Here is a 16,075-nt window from a genome sequence, read left to right as displayed (position 1 = left end):
CAGCTCTCATGAAAAGGTCATGATTGTATTGCCAAGAGAGAGAGAATTTGCTGAGCACTCAAGCAGTCAGTGGCAAGTGTTACTGTTAGCAGACGACAAAGCCTGAAGTCGCGAAAAATCGATAATCACGGCGGTGCCACAGTTACTCTGTACCGCGCGATGCCTCCTCGTTCTGGTTGCTAGGAGACAGTGAATGATCGATACTTCCTCGTGCTCCTGCGTCATTCACAGCCCACACTAATGTATGTTCGGTGTGGTATCGCGTAAACATTGATCTCTCACTCTCAGTCCCGTCTTTCAATATTCGTCGATCTTCAACCAAAACTCGCCGCAGCTGTTATTGTTTGTGAAGAAACGAACCCATCGTTCTAGTTCACCGGCGTCTTCCCTCGAGGAGGGAATTCTGCTGTAGTAGCAGAGCTTGAAGACGTAGCAAAAACGAAGTTGCGACTCAGATTTAGCGGAGAAAATTGACTGAGAAACTGCAAACTCAGTCGCGACTCGCTTGCGTTCAAGATGGCGGCCCTTCTGGTGGTGTGTGTAACAATGCTGGCAATGGTCAGCAAAGGGTTGACCGTGCCCGCTGGTGCCCGGCAAGGACGGGACCGTCTGACTGCTGAATTTCTCACCGACTATCTCAACCAGCAACAGAGACTACCAGTACAGGTAAAGACCAATTCCCTCATGCTCATATGGTTTTCCTCCTTCTTGCGTTTATGCAGGGAATGCGTGGGCGAATGATTGCCTTCGTGTAAAATACTAAGAAAAACATGATGTCAATTCAATTCTAAGGTACATTTTTGCTCAAACGATTTCTGTCGTAGCTGCCCTTCATCCAATTGTCTGTCGTTTGAGTTATTCTGAGAACTATCAACCTATGCGTATTTGATTCCAACCCTGCCCTGCATTGCCCTGCCCAAACCATAACAAACACAATTCATGATTGGAGGTTTTGTATGGGCTCTGTACTTTCTTTCATTCTTCTTATAATCTATTTCCTAATATATAAGATTGCTTTGCATAGACCTCACGCACAAAAAAAACCCGTTACAGTGTTGTAGGGATGACTGGTCTTACAGGGTTTCATTTACTAGTGCGTCTTGCGCCATTGGCGCATAACATCTCAAAATGTCCCATTGGAATTCCCTTCTGTGCGTCAAAGGGCGCACTGAGATTACGTACCACTGCTCCACCCCATGCACACTTTTCACGGGAGTACAGTGTTCGGAAAGACCCGAGCAAAAACGCACACTTGCGCTTTTTGCCTTCGACAATGATGTCCCATCAAAATTTGGTTGAGGGGGACAAATGTCCCATTGTCTTTTTGTTCCAGGCTAAACCCTGTCTTACAGCTGGCATTGCTTTGTTTGGTGGCTTCGCTGTCTTCAGATCGACGTGAACACCTTTCTGGGGGAATGCAGATGTTATTCAGAACGTACAGTAGAATCGTAAGCACTGCCATCGTTTTCCCATCAGGAATGCAAAACGCCTCGCTACTGTGTCAACGTGTTTGCTTCAAAGAGAGAAAATCTCTATTCTCACAGATCATGACTTGTTGATGGAATAGAAGCATAATTTGGCCTCAGCCAGCAGAGAATAGCCCAGATTATGTTGGCTTTTAATCTATAGATTGAGCAAAACCACCCACGGTAATAATATCTTCACATTTTCTCGATAAACAGGGTCCCGTTGAAGTACCGAACTGGCCCCGCCATGACCTCGAGCTGGGCGAGGTGGCTGGCGTTGACGTCATGCCCAATGGTGACGTCATGATCTTTCACAGAGGGGAGAGATCCTGGGAGGCTGAGTGAGTAATTAACTTGTTCATTTCTGACAATACGGCTTCATACATTACAATGCATTACTATTTAAATGTTTTTTGATAAATGATTAGATTGTATTGCTCCATCGATTTTAAGTTCCTTTATTTTTCTCTCTACAATTTATTGTGTAATATGAGAACTAACTTAAGAGTTATTTTCCAAATTACCTTCCGTTTATAGGGCTCTCTGGGGAAATTAGAACACAGCTAATTTCTGAATACATTTGTTGAGTGAAAGTTCGAATTCATTGCTGCAATGTGACCATTTTGTTTTGTTTAGTGAGTTTACGTATTGTTATTGAAAATGTCAGAGGAAGTGTTGATACTGAACGGAAATACAATTAAGATGTCCGCGTCTTAATCGTTCTTTCGAGAATAAGTGCGAATGTATTGCCTGTTCGAAATAGATTATAGTCATTGCTTAAGATGTGCGTGCACGATTTTGAATTGGACCATTTTGACCTGATTGGTCGCATGGCGCAGGCCTGTTCGAAATTATTTAGATGTATTTCTTCTGCTGTGTGCAGCACTTTCGACGACTTGACTAATGCATTGCCGGAAAGTAAGCGAATCAACATTACTCGCAGCACACTTGTGCGACTGCGTGCCAACTCGGGTCAGGTCGTAGACAGCTTCGGTGCTAACAAGTAAGTGGGTCCAACAGCAAAGATGGCTGACGAAAGTGAGACAGTGTGGTCGTCAGGGAGCGAGAGAGAGAGAGAGAGAGAGAGAGAGAGAGAGAGAGAGAGAGAGAGAGAGAGACAGAGACAGAGACAGAGACAGAGACAGACAGACAGACAGACAGACATAGAGAAGATAGACAAATACAGAAACCTGTGAACGTGAACAACACTGCCTTACTAACTCAGAGAAAAAGTAACTGGTTCTCAAGTGAGACATAGAGACCAAAAGTGTGTCTTGGGGATCAGTATGACACAAACCCGTGTGTTAAATGTATTAAAAACCACAACAAAACCTACCCACAAGTATACATGTTTACAGATTCTACGTTCCCCACGGCCTGACGATCGACAAGAAAGGCAACCTGTGGCTGACCGACGTCGGAACTGACCAGGTAAATAAGACAATCGACATTATAAGATGTTTGGTGGCTTGTTGACAGACCAGCTTTTTTGTTGGTCCAAGGGGACCATATCGTCTTTTGTTTCATCTTTATCGACCAAGGCCGAAGGCCGCGGTTGATAAATATGAGACAAAAGGCGATATGCTCCCCGAGGACCAACAACAAAGTGCTGGTCTGACAACAAGCTACCAAACATCGTTTTTGTCATCATTTTGGTTGTGCAACAAAATGCACAATAACCCACAGGGAGACGAATTTTAGAATCCAACTCCGGGCCACAAAGCATCGTCATAGTAACACTCGATAACACGTCAAACTTGTATGTGACGTCACACGTAGCTTGTTGACGCTTTTCTTCCAGTCTGAAAATGTACAGAGCTGCGATCATACCTGTGAATTCAGTAAGTGTTGAGCTTATTTCTTTTCTTTTAAGTGTTTATGACTTTTCGTTGTGGATTTTGCGATTTATATAATACAGAGATAAGTTGCAAATTGACCATGAGTCGCCGCGGTAATTATCAACATTGATTGGGTCTTGGAGAGTGAATGCTTACAATCGTTGTCCTCGGAAACACAAATCCAAAGCCACGATGGTTCCACACATCAAACAATTAGCCTGATTGGCTTTTACTTTGACAATCCACGTTTCACATGAAAGCTCAAACCCATTCATCACCTCGAGTTATTGCATGGGGAACATGAGATTTATTTACCAGGTGTTTGTGAATGAAAACTCGTGAAAATGATGACAAAAGATGTTATTACAACCACATGCATTACACATGGCTGCTGCTTGGATTGAGTACATTCAATACATATTACATTCAGACACAACAACCAAACAGAATGCTCACCGAATTGCGTACACACACTCACTCACAACCACACGCACGCACGCATGCACACACGCACGTACACATGCACACACACCACACACACACACACACTCTCTCTCTCTCTCTCTCTCTCTCTCTCTCTCTCTCTCTCTCTCTCTCTCTCTCTCTCTCTCTCTCTCTCTCTCTCTCTCTCTCTCTCTCTCTCTCTCTCTCTCTCTCTACATTGTAACGCGTAGGGCTGTGTCACTAGAAAGTTCACCATATTATGCTTTTACAAAGGATGACAACTTGACGGACGCCGAACCCTGTGCATGACGGCTGACCGTCATTAGAGGCTCACGCGTACACGTACAGTACGCATGTGTATATATCCTGACACAAGTGAATCGCGCACATAAACTACTTAGAAACGCGCACGCACGCACGCACGCACGCACGCACGCACGCACGCACGCACGCACGCACACACACACACACACACACACACACACACACACACACATATATATATATATATATACACACACACACACACACGGATATATATATATATATATATATATACTAGATGAATACCCGGATTCGCCGAATACCCGGATTCGCCTGGTACCCGGCTTCGCCGGGTGAGTGGCGCACCGTACGCCGGCTTCGCCGGGTGAGTGGCGCACCGTACGCGATTGACGCCACACGAAGGAAGGGAGATACACGCGCAAAACACTGGAGAAGATAAGGAAGAGTAATATCCGGCTTCGCCGGGATGAAAGCGTTGTGGACAGTGACCTTCTAAAAATAGTAACGGGAATATGGATTGAGCGTTGTGGACAGTGACCTTCTAACAATAGTAACGGGAATATGGATTGACGCCACACGAAGGAAGGGAGATAAACGCGCAAAACACTGGAGAAGATAAGGAAGAGTTACTGGGAATGGATGCAGAAAAACCAAAATCGGTTCAGCGCTGCGCGCTGAGAGCACGTGTTGAAAATTCTCATCGACCAGGTTGTGTCCGTGGTCTACCTGAATATGCCCACCAAATTTGAAGCAGATCCATCGAGAACTTTGGCCGTGCATGGCGAACACACAGACAGACAGACAGACAGACACAAGCCGTATATAGATATAGATGATGTTGACCCAGAACCAGATATATCAACTTACACGTAACTCGTAAACAGAAAAACGCAAAGAGTGTGGGTTGAAAAGTTATACAAATGCAGCAGCAATAATACGATGTGACCACTTGTGGCAGATTTTCAGGATTCCAAGCGGCCAAACGGAGCCAGATCTCGTCTTAGGCGAGAAGTTCGTGCCCGGAAATGACGACACACACTTCTGCAAGCCAACAGACGTCGCTGTTGCGGACAATGGCGACTTCTTTGTTGCTGATGGGTAAAACATTTTTTTTATGTTTCAGTTTTGAATTCATAAGATTTTCCATACCGAATTCTGAAACAGCCGAAATATTGATATAGGCGGATATACGTTACATTAACAAATATAAAACATACATCGACTGCAGCTGCTGCTGCTCTAAATTTCTTCCGAATGATGCGGCAGACGTACGACTACAACATAGATTAATGATGTCAATTCAGTGGCAAGAAACCTACCAATAAGGAAAATAAGGTGCATTGCGAATGATAATTATGACAACTTAAGAGAAGGCTTTCCAAGTCAAAAATGTAAACCAAGACATACAGAGGAAACTTAATTAAGTGTAATTTAATTCTTCTTTAAAAAAAAAGAAAAAGACTACTTTCAAATTTTGAAATTATTTTCAGCTACTGCAACAGCCGAGTGCTCAAATTCTCCAGTGACGGTGCACTGCTCGGCAAGTTTGGCATGGACACTCGCGGAGTTGGTACGTTACACACATATGCATAATATACAGTCAAACCTACCCTCGCGACCACCTCTCGTTAACGACAACCTGCCAATAACGGCCATATACCCCGAAAGATGTCGAACAGCTCTTGTTTGTTTAAGCAGTGTTTTATTCAACAATTCATGGATATAATATATAATAAGCAAGTTAAGGATCAACAGGCGCTTGTTCATTGTATTACACCTTTCTGAAGCGACCATTTCTCTATAACGACCACTTTTGATCGGTCCCTTGGGTGGTGGTTGTAGGCAGGTTCGACTGTTACGTGTACATACCTCCCCGTGCGCGCGATAGTCAGCCATCCAAGATCTGACACGCTTTTATTACACCCCCGGTATAGGGGTGTGTATAGGATTCGGTCGAAGTGTTTGTTTGTTTGTTTGTTTGTGTGTTTGTGTGTTTGTGTTCGCATATAGATCTCAAGAATGAACGGACCGATCGTCACCAAACTTGGTGAACAGGTTCTATACATTCCTGAGACGGTCCTTACAAACATTAAGACCAGTCAAACACACGGTTAGGGAGTTATTGGTGGATTAAAATTATACAAGGACTTATAGAGGGACATATTCATGGTCAAAGGGAAATAACCATTCTCACTGCCACCAACTGAGAAGGTTATTTCCCTTTGACGGGGGTGTTTTTCCTACCTCGGAGGAATTTCTTGTTTTTATTAAGCCGCCATTAGTATAATGGGGCTTACTGGATTTGCTCTGTCTGTTTGTTTGTTTGTTTGTTTGTTTGAGGCGGGCGGGCGATGTCTTACAAACAAGTCGGGTAAGACTTGTATCTCTGGGTCAATTAAGCTCAAATTTCGTGAAATTGTAAGGAATAGGGTTAGACGGGTGTATGCACAAAATTACATTCCTAACGGTAGTCAAACGGAAGATATTAGCTTTTAACGCTTTTACAAACCGAGCCAGGGGACGAAACCAACTGACAGATTCCTATGTTTGTGGGAATGACCGCACCCAGAATCCGAGTTACTTCCCTTCGAGTGCTTGGCCATGTCACGGCATTGTGCGCTGCATGCATTCGTGAGCAAGACCGTTTATGCTCACAGAAGTGTGATTGGCAATGCATATTTGAATGTATTATCATTTTTGCAAACCGACAGAGATAACATGTGCATCGAAAGTACAACTTTCTGCAAGTTTTCCCGTGCAACTGTTTTCTGGTGGTCATATCAAATTGTTTAAATCGACTTGCATTCTTCGTGATCAGTTATCACAACAGAAATTGAAATGAGGAGGGCCAGGGTGTATACTTAGTCTGGCCCCATTCACCTCAGACCTGTCCGGTGTAACACGAGAAAATTACTCCCACGAGATTTTTACCCCGGAGTAAACATTTCGTACGAAAAAGTTACTCCCTTTACGAAAAAGGCACTCCCCCATTGCACGAGAAAATTACTCCCCAAGACAGGTGAGTTCCGAGTAAACATTTCGTACAAAAATGTTACTCCCCTGACGAATAAATAACGAATAAATTACTTCACCCCAACACGAGCAATTTAACCTCCCATGCCAGGTGTACGAAATGTTTACTCCCTTGTCCCCTGTTAGTCTTGGTGGTGGAAGGGGTGGAAGGAGGGTAGCGCGACATTCGTGTGCGCGAGATCACTTATTGGCATTATCCCTTCGCCCGCATCCCCTTTTTGCGTACGAGATTTTTACTGGAAGTAAAAAAAATGGGGAGAAAAAATTTCGCGGAGGGAGTAATTTTTTCGTGCCTTGGGTAGTTCTTTTCTCGTACGAAAAGTGTACTCGGAGTAAGAATTTCGTACGAAATATTTATTCCGGAGTAAATTTTTCGTGGAGTAAAAAATTCGTGTTACACCGGCGTGGTTACACCTGCCAGGAGCACTATGAAGGCTCCGGCCGGCATAGCTCTTTGGATCATTGCGCTAGCCTCAGCTGTTTAGATAGGTGGCATCCAAAATGTAAAATGTACTGAAAGTATGATTTTTACGAGACGGAAAAGACGTTAACCCGTTTTTTTTGTGTATTTTTGGTTTTGTCATGTGTCTCTGATATGTTCTTTTTCTTCGCTTCTTCCTAAAAGAAGTTCAGACAATGGTTCTGATCATATATTACCAAGAGGTTCAGACAGTATTTTGTGGGCCATTGTGTCAAATACACTGAGACAATATTTTTTATTTGACCTTTGTTGTCTTTAAAAAAAAAAGAGTTTCTTTTAATGTTTTTTCTCAATGATTTATTTTAACATGTAAACATATGTGTTGCACGTGTGTTTCATTTTTGAAGGTGTGGACTCGCCTTACAGCATGAACGTGCCTCACAGTCTCGCCCTGATTGAAGATCTGGACATCCTGTGTGTGGCCGACAGAGAGAACCAGAGGTAAACACACGGATTGACATTGTGACAGTAAGACTCATTTACAGACACACACAGATGCACACACGCATGCACACGCGCACACACACGCTCGCGCACATACACACAATCACGCTCGCACGCAAGCGGCACACACACACGCACGCACGCACATACACACTCACACACACACACACACACACACACACACACACTCGCACTCTCACGCGTGCGTATGTATGCGGATTCCTTCACATGATACACAGAGACGCAGGTACAAACAGAGGCAGACAGACAGACACAAATTCACACACGCACGCACGAAAATACACACCACCCACGCACACACACACACTCACGCAACTCAGTCCCCCCTTCCCACACGCACGCACACATAAGTGTGGGAAAGACTGAGTGGATAGAACAATCACCTTTGAAAACAGTCTGTGTACGGGCCTTCGGTATTGTGATAACGATGTTCGCTGTGCACACGTTTCAGAGTGCTGTGCTACAATGCAGGCCTGGGGGACACGAAGTTCGGTCAGTTCAACAGGACGCTCGTGCCTGGGGGAGAGATCGGGCAAGTCTACGGCTTGGCTTACGACCCCAACGGTAAGTGCGGACTTCAATGTCGAACACTTAGGGATTTTTTATTTTATTTTGTTCAATAACACTATTATAGCGCCATCAATACAAAAAAATAAACAATGAAATAAAGGAACTTTCGCTGCACATGAGGTTTACAGCACGATTTGAGCGGTTCCAAAAAGAATCCAAATTGACATGATGCAACACACAAAGAATTACTTTTAACAGCATTAATTTTATGACTCATGCAGATCGCTTGCGTCGCTATCATGTTTAGCGTACGTAAACCATAAACGGGCTTCAATCAGTGGATTATTATAGGCATCCACCGTCGTTCGCGTCATGTGTTCATCCGTCTATTGAGTCTTCTCTAGTCGTAATATCGTTGGGCTTGGACGAAACTGTATCAAATTCCTCAATTTCAGAAGAAATTTGGCTTTAATGTGCAGAGTGTGTCGATATGCCGGAGACAGGTAAAGGGACACAACCCCGAGCGATACATTCTTTAGTTATGAGAAGTTATTTCCCTTGACGCTAGTGACAACTAAAGGTGCCGCTACCACACATCAAATCTCACATTCTCGAAAATAGGTCGTGCCAACATTCATTATTCCACTCTGGAAACATCACAGGTTAGTGAATGTCTCCCATGTCCGTCTTTGTTTTACCTGTTTCCCGACTTCGTACTTTCAAAAAGTTAACCGGCACGGTTGGCCTAGTGGTACGCCCCGTGATCGGGAGGTCGTGGGTTCGAACCCCGGCCGGGTGATACATACGACTTTAAAATTGGCAATCTAGTGGCCGCTCCGCCTGGCGTCTGGCATTATGGGGTTAGTGCTAGGACTGGTTGGTCCGGTGTCAGAATAATGTGACTGGGTGAGACATGAAGCCTGTGCTGCGACTTCTGTCTTGTGTGTGGCGCACGTTATATGTCAAAGCAGCACCGCCCTGATATGGCCCTTCGTGGTCGGCTGGGCGTTAAACAAACAAAAGCTTTCAAATTCAATGTTAAAAGCTGACATCGGTCTGGCGCCATTGGCGAGGCTTCGAATCCATTCCGGTACGCGGTATGGATGACGCGAAATTATTTCTTTAAGACAAATGTCGCCAATGTTTTTACAGAGTGACGTTAAATAAACGATTTTATCATCATTTTATCATTTCTTTGAAAAATTCTCATTTCCACAGGATAGCAGCCTTAACGTTCCCTGGCGGTAGATCGAGGTTCAAATGAAAATATGTTTAATATGTATGTACAATCTGAACGTAGACAAACACAATGTGTAAGTATTTCAAATTCTTTATCTGCAGGCCAAGGATATCTATGGAACCAGTTTTTATCAGTCAAATCAATTTTAATGGTTAAAATGTATCAGTTAAGTAAACAAATGTCAACTTCGTAACATGTGATGGGGTGCACGAACCGAAAGTGGGTGCCACCCAAACGGGAGAGAGCAAACCGGGAGCTCTGATTCGTTGAAATCACAACACATCTCAATTTCAACCAATCCAACACTGCGGGAGAGAGCAAACCGGGAGCTCTGATTCGTTGAAATCACAACACATCTCAATTTCAACCAATCCAACACTGCGGGAGAGAGCAAACCGGGAGCTCTGATTCGTTGAAATCACAACACATCTCAATTTCAAACAATCCAACACTGCGGGAGAGAACAAACCGCGGGCTCTGATTCGTTGAAATCACAACACATCTCATGCTCAGTTTCAACCAATCCAACACTGCGGGAGAGAACAAACCGCGGCCTCTGATTCGTTGAAATCACAACACATCTCAGTTTCAACCAATCCAACACTGCGGGGGGCTCCCGTTTAGGTGGTAACTTTCTCGTGCACCTCGGCCCAGATTTTCACTGGTTCACAAGCAGCTCTGGAGAATAACCCATTTCTGAAATCCTCCACACAGCGGCGGTGATGTACGTGGCTGCCTTGCTGTCCCAAATGCCAGTGATGAACCGAGGCTTCAGCTACAGTCCTGCCAGGGCCTTTACCTATGATCTGGAGGGCAACTACTTGGGCGGCTGGGGCTACATCTCACCTGTAAGTCACCCCCACGAAATTTTTATTTTTATTTTTTTGGTCAAGTTTAATTATAAGTTGCATTCAAGTCAAAGTCAGGTCAAAGTAAAGAACATTCAACTCAAAGTCAATTCAAAATTATGTCAAGGAAAAAAAAATCAAGTCGAGTCAAGTTGTATTTAAAATCAAATGGAACAAGAAGAGCAAACGCTCGATCGAGTCACTTTCGCAGTTCTGAATATTATATGAGGCATCAGATGGACAGGAAGAAATTGCTATTCACAACACAATGAGTCACGTTCACATAAAATTTGAGCCCGGTCACTTTTATAGTTTCCGAGAAAAGCCCAACGTTAAGTTGTGTGTTGCCGAACAGAAAAGGCTAGTTATCTCCCTTGTTTTTCTGATAACGTTCGTAAAAGGCTACAGATGTAAATACTTTGATGTAAAGAATAATCCTACAAAGTTTCAATCACATCCGATGAACTTTGTCAAAGATATAAAATGTCTAATTTTTCCTTTGACGCTGACCTGTGACCTTGAAAAAGGTCAAAGGTCAACGAAACCATCGTTAAAGTGTAGAGGTCATTGGAGGTCACGACTAAACAAAATATGAGCCCGATCGCTTTGATAGTTTCCGAGAAAAGTCCAACGTTAAGGTGGTGTCTACGGACGGCCGGCCGGACGGCCGGCCGGACAGACTAACACTGACCGATTACATAGAGTCACTTTTTCTCAAGTGACTCAGTAAAATGGTATTGAATTAAGTCGAGTGAACATGTAGTGAACTTAACATGAAATAAAATCAAAATCGAGAGGAATAAAGATCCAGTGAAATCAAAGGCAAATGAAGTAAAGCAAAGAAAAGGTCCAGAGGAGTCATGACGTTGAATTCAAGTGACGTATAAGTCAAGTCAAGAGCAATAAGTCAAGTCAAATGGTATTCAAGTGAAGTCAAAATCAAGTCAACTCACACATAAAAGTCAAAAGCAAACACTTGTCAATTTTTGTGTGTATCTCATCTTCTTCTTGTCGTTCGCCAGGTGTGTATCTCATAAAGCGAACATGTTTCCTTTGTCAAAAATCTCATATCATATTATTGTGTGTCTTTTGTTTCCAGAGCGAAGCTGAGACAGGACCAAGTATCCCACACGACATCGCAGTGTCGCCGAACGGAAATGACGTATACATTGCGGACGTTCTTCAGCATGCCGTTCACAAATTTACTGAGCCCCAGAACAAGAACTACTTGGCTTAAACCTTAACAGCCGACTTACATAAATATATTGCAATGCGTTTGCGTCTATCGACGAAACTGTTAGGTGTGAACATTCTTTAAGCCCGTCCTTAATTGAGCCCGAAGTCGACTTCGCGAAGACTGCGCGAAGTTTATTTTACCGAAAACTCAGTGCTATAGCTTCGTGCAGCAAGCTTCGCAAATTATATTTCGAGTAATCGACTTCGCCCAATTAATGACAGACTTAACATAGCACGAGTTTCTCTTTTTGTGCTGTGAAAACAAGTTTGTCGATGGAACAAACGGTCTGGTGTCAAAAGTTCTGAAAAAGCAAGAGTTGCTCTTATTGTGCTGTTAAACACGTTTTATGACGAACGAAGAAACTTTGCTAGAAATTGCGGTTTAACAGTAGTACAGGAGAAGGTAAATTCAGTTATCTGCAGAACGCAAATTGCGGTTTAACAGTAGTACAGGAGAAGGTAAATTCAGTTATCTGCAGAACCCATCTTGTGGTTGAAGGCTGACTTGCTGTTTTATAATGTTAACGCGTGCATACATGCGCGAAAAAAACCCACACGGAACATAATACGTTTGTGTCAATTTAAAACATAACCTGATGCAGTTTAAGACTACTTTTCAAATAAATTCGTTCATTGTAACAGGTGAACATAAATACGGAATGTAATTATACTGAAGCACGCACGCACGCTAGCAAACACCCACACCCACACACACGCATGCACCGCTAGTCAAAACATGTACACCCAGCACCATTCATAAAACGCAGTTTCTTTTTGCCCTTTGTGATTTTTGACAGACTGACAGACAGACAGACAGAGCCAGACAGACAGACAGACAGAGCTAAAATGTCATTCCGTTTTTGTTATACATTCTGTGCCTAAAGTTTTGTTGTTGTTGACTTCCCTGTGTGCATAGTATGTGTCATATGTTCTCTTTTTGTGCGCTGTGTAATCGTTTCCCTTGTATCGTCAGATTACATCCCACAACACATTTACCCAACATTCAAACACTGCGGACACTTTTATTACAGACAATTGTATAGTTATACTACTTGTGGAATTGTTTTGGTCACTGCTTGTGAAGAGATTGTTTATTAAACCGTGCACCCATTAGAATCAATTTTTTCTTGAAAGTTGTATAACTGTAATATTGCAATCAAAGACAAAAAGTAATCTTAACCTGGGAATTCTGACAATATTTGTCTTTGGAAAGATTGTGCTATATTTGCTGCAGTTTTTATGGGACAACTCGAGATTTTGTTAAGTTTGCACAAAAATGAAATGTTTAGTTAACAGCACGTCAGCTGATGTCAGTCCTGTCTCTCGTTTCCTCACATGTAACCCTTGCATTTGTACGAGTTTACATATGGAGCAGGTGTTTTTATTCAATCATTCCCAGCATACAGAAGGTTGACTGGCCTTAATTGTTCATGTACGAAGGCGATGTGGAGGTGCAGCCTTGGTCATTTTCATCATTTCCCGAGGTCTCAAATGAAAAGCAACATGCCTAGCCTATAAGGCAAGAGGACTTTTAGGCACATTTTGTTTATTGAAAACAATGTTAGAACCACTGTTGAATAGTGCTTTGGGGAAGAAATTGCTCATGCTGCAAGAAAAATTAATTCTGATGGGGTCCATTGTTCGTAAACCAGCTATGTTTGTATTTAACTGCGGCCGGAGTACTTACGTAAATCGCATTGAGGAGGTGATAATTGGAAAATGTCGTTTCGTGTCTATGTGATAATTATTCGCTCTTGAGTAACTTGTACTATAACAAACTGAAAATGTGATAATTTGTAGTGACGTTTTAAATTTGTTGTGATGTTTAATAGTTCTGCAATCTAAAGAGACGCATGTTGCAAAGCGATTGAAGAGAAAAGAACGATTGTAACATGTATACAACCGCGTCCATAAGACGAATAGATATTGGCTAAAGTTGATCACTTTGATGTATGGACAACATCATAGCACAAAGCAATAAAATGATCGGTTTGAAAACATGTCTCCTTTTCTTTTATCTGTATCCCCATCTATATCTGTATCTGTGGTAGCTAGACTCGTGTATTGCACATTGCCTGTACATTAAATGCAGCTCCATATAGACAACCTGTATCTTAAGTTTATGTTTGCCATATTCAACATGTCTGGTAGCCACACGGGATACTTTCGGAGTTTCAACCCTCCCCTTTTCTGTTTGAAAGAGGTTTTTTTTAATTTTGTAAATATATTTTTTTTATTATCTTTTTTTTTTGGTGGGGGGGGGGGGTGAGGGGTGGGTGTGGGGGGGGGGCGGATATGACGGGGGGGGGGGGGGGGCGGCCGGATATGACGTCATAATACATTTATAGAAAAAATGAAAAAAACGTCTGGGGATATCATACCCAGGAACTCTCATGTAAAATTTCATAAAGATCGGTCCAGTAGTTTACTCTGAATCGCTCTACACACACACACGCACAGACACACACACACACACTCACACACATACACCACGGCCTTCGTCTCGATTCCCCCTCTATGTTAAAACATAGTCAAAACTTGACTAAATGTAAAAAGGCAAGTGAAATGAAAAAGAGTTCACACATAATCTGGCACGGAAACCGATGTTTTGAATTTTTTTGTTTAACATAATTCCTATCAATCAAACTTTCAATGAAAGTTTTCTTGAAGGTTTTTATGCCAGGGATGTGTTTTAAACAAAACATGAACTGAGCAATTATTGTTTGAACTTTTCATATGTGCGAATAGAAAATGTATATGAATTTAAACACTTTCCCTTAAACTATCGTAGTCATCAGGAGTTGACTATTTTGCACAAAGTAGAAAACTCGATGAAACTGTACCAATGGGATACGTATTTTGTGGAATCATACTAGTGTTAGAAAAATTGAATTATTTTACTCAAGACGGCAAACAGGCAAAAGGATCGTTCTGGTGGCTAAGAACCGTTGTTCGTTGAGTTAAGGCTCTTTTTTCCTTTGAAGAGAAAATTTCTTTATGTTTGTTGAGAACCTGTCAATAAAACAGTAGTTGGTTTTCCCCGGCTCGGTATGAGTGTGTGCGTGAGTGCGTGCGTACACGTTCGTGGTTTGTTTTCCCAATGTATTATGTATTTTATGAAATGTGTCCTTGTCAAGACTTCTGTTTATAAAACATTCATCTAAAACTCTCGTTAAGAACTTAATAACGAGTTTCACAGCTTTCAAGCCTATCTCAGAAACTGCTTTCACACCAAAAACACAATTTCAAGGATCTATTGTCTGTTTCACCTATATTGTATTTATAGCACAAAAAAGGTCACCAGTACAAATATGTTGCAGGAATTAAGTGCAATACTATTGCAATAATCATTGACAGAAAAGAAACGATCGAATCATTCGAAATATATTATTTCAGATATACAACATTCAGAACCACTCAAAAAACGGAGAACAAAAAATTTCAATGAAGAAAGGTTAAAGGTTGTGGCGACGTAAATGAAGTGACAACACTCCTCACTACTTGAACAATGTATATTTTCTTTCTAGAAGGTAATCTACGATATGAATTTCAGTCATTTCATGCAATTCACTTACTAAGCACTAGGAAAACAACCCCCCCCTCACACACACACTTTGTCATCGATGATCCACTGACCATTCTACATTCTGTTTATATCATTTATTTTGATCTTAACGCAAACACTAAACGCAACGCACAATCCAGAACGCAAAGGAAAACACCGTACGCAGCGTACAACATAGAACGCATAGTACAACATAAAGAACGCAAAGTACATTTATTTTTTTATTTGGTGTTTAACGTCGTTTTCAACCACGAAGGGTTATATCGCGACGGGGAAAGGGGGAAGATGGGATAGAGCCACTTGTCAATTGTTTCTTGTTCACAAAAGCACATCAACAATTTGCTCCAGGGGCTTGCAACGTAGTACAATATAATTATTACCTTACTGGGAGAATGCAAGTTTCCAGTACAAAGGACTTAACATTTCTTACATACTGCTTGACTAAAATCTGTACAAGAAATGACTATATTCTATACAAGAAACACTTAACAAGGGTAAAAGGAGAAACAGAATCCGTTAGTCGCCTCTTTGGCTCTTACGACATGCTGGGGAGCATCGGGTAAATTCTTTCTCATCCCAACCAATATGGGACTCCCCCTAACCCGCGGGGGGGGTAACGCAAAGTACAACATAGAACGCAAAGGACAACACAGAACGCATAGTA

At 42.3% G+C, this 16,075-nt stretch overlaps 1 protein-coding gene across 2 annotated transcripts; it reads left to right on the top strand.

Moving 5' to 3' along the window:
* The first annotated feature begins 233 nt into the window (after positions 1-233).
* On the top strand, positions 234-13,848 carry LOC138948632 (probable peptidyl-alpha-hydroxyglycine alpha-amidating lyase pgal-1). Of its 2 annotated transcripts, XR_011450047.1 has the most exons (11): positions 234-666; positions 1,683-1,807; positions 2,350-2,469; positions 2,825-2,897; positions 4,992-5,131; positions 5,524-5,603; positions 7,895-7,988; positions 8,464-8,576; positions 10,477-10,610; positions 11,710-12,249; positions 12,306-13,848. XR_011450047.1 is itself a non-coding variant. In XM_070320202.1 (10 exons), the coding sequence occupies exons 1-10, from the start codon at positions 517-519 to the stop codon at positions 11,845-11,847; spliced, it is 1,167 nt and encodes a 388-aa protein (XP_070176303.1). In that variant the 5' UTR covers positions 234-516; the 3' UTR covers positions 11,848-13,848. The 2 variants fall into 2 exon arrangements, 1 of the variants encoding a protein (XP_070176303.1); XM_070320202.1 differs by having other exon boundaries at positions 11,710-13,848.
* The last annotated feature ends 2,227 nt before the right edge of the window (positions 13,849-16,075 follow it).

This window comes from Littorina saxatilis, linkage group LG1, assembly GCF_037325665.1.
Source record: "Littorina saxatilis isolate snail1 linkage group LG1, US_GU_Lsax_2.0, whole genome shotgun sequence".
Classification (NCBI taxonomy): Eukaryota; Metazoa; Mollusca; class Gastropoda; order Littorinimorpha; family Littorinidae; genus Littorina; species Littorina saxatilis.
Note: the sequence above shows the minus strand (reverse complement) of the source record. Positions and strands in the feature narration are given on the sequence as shown.

Bases quoted from the DNA above. Each gene is read 5' to 3' on its own strand.
- LOC138948632 (XM_070320202.1), top strand. From the start codon at position 517: ATGGCGGCCCTTCTGGTGGTGTGTGTAACAATGCTGGCAATGGTCAGC. The intron at 2,470-2,824 runs GTAAGTGGGTCC...ACATGTTTACAG, and splicing joins GACAGCTTCGGTGCTAACAA to ATTCTACGTTCCCCACGGCC. The intron at 7,989-8,463 runs GTAAACACACGG...CACACGTTTCAG, and splicing joins GCCGACAGAGAGAACCAGAG to AGTGCTGTGCTACAATGCAG.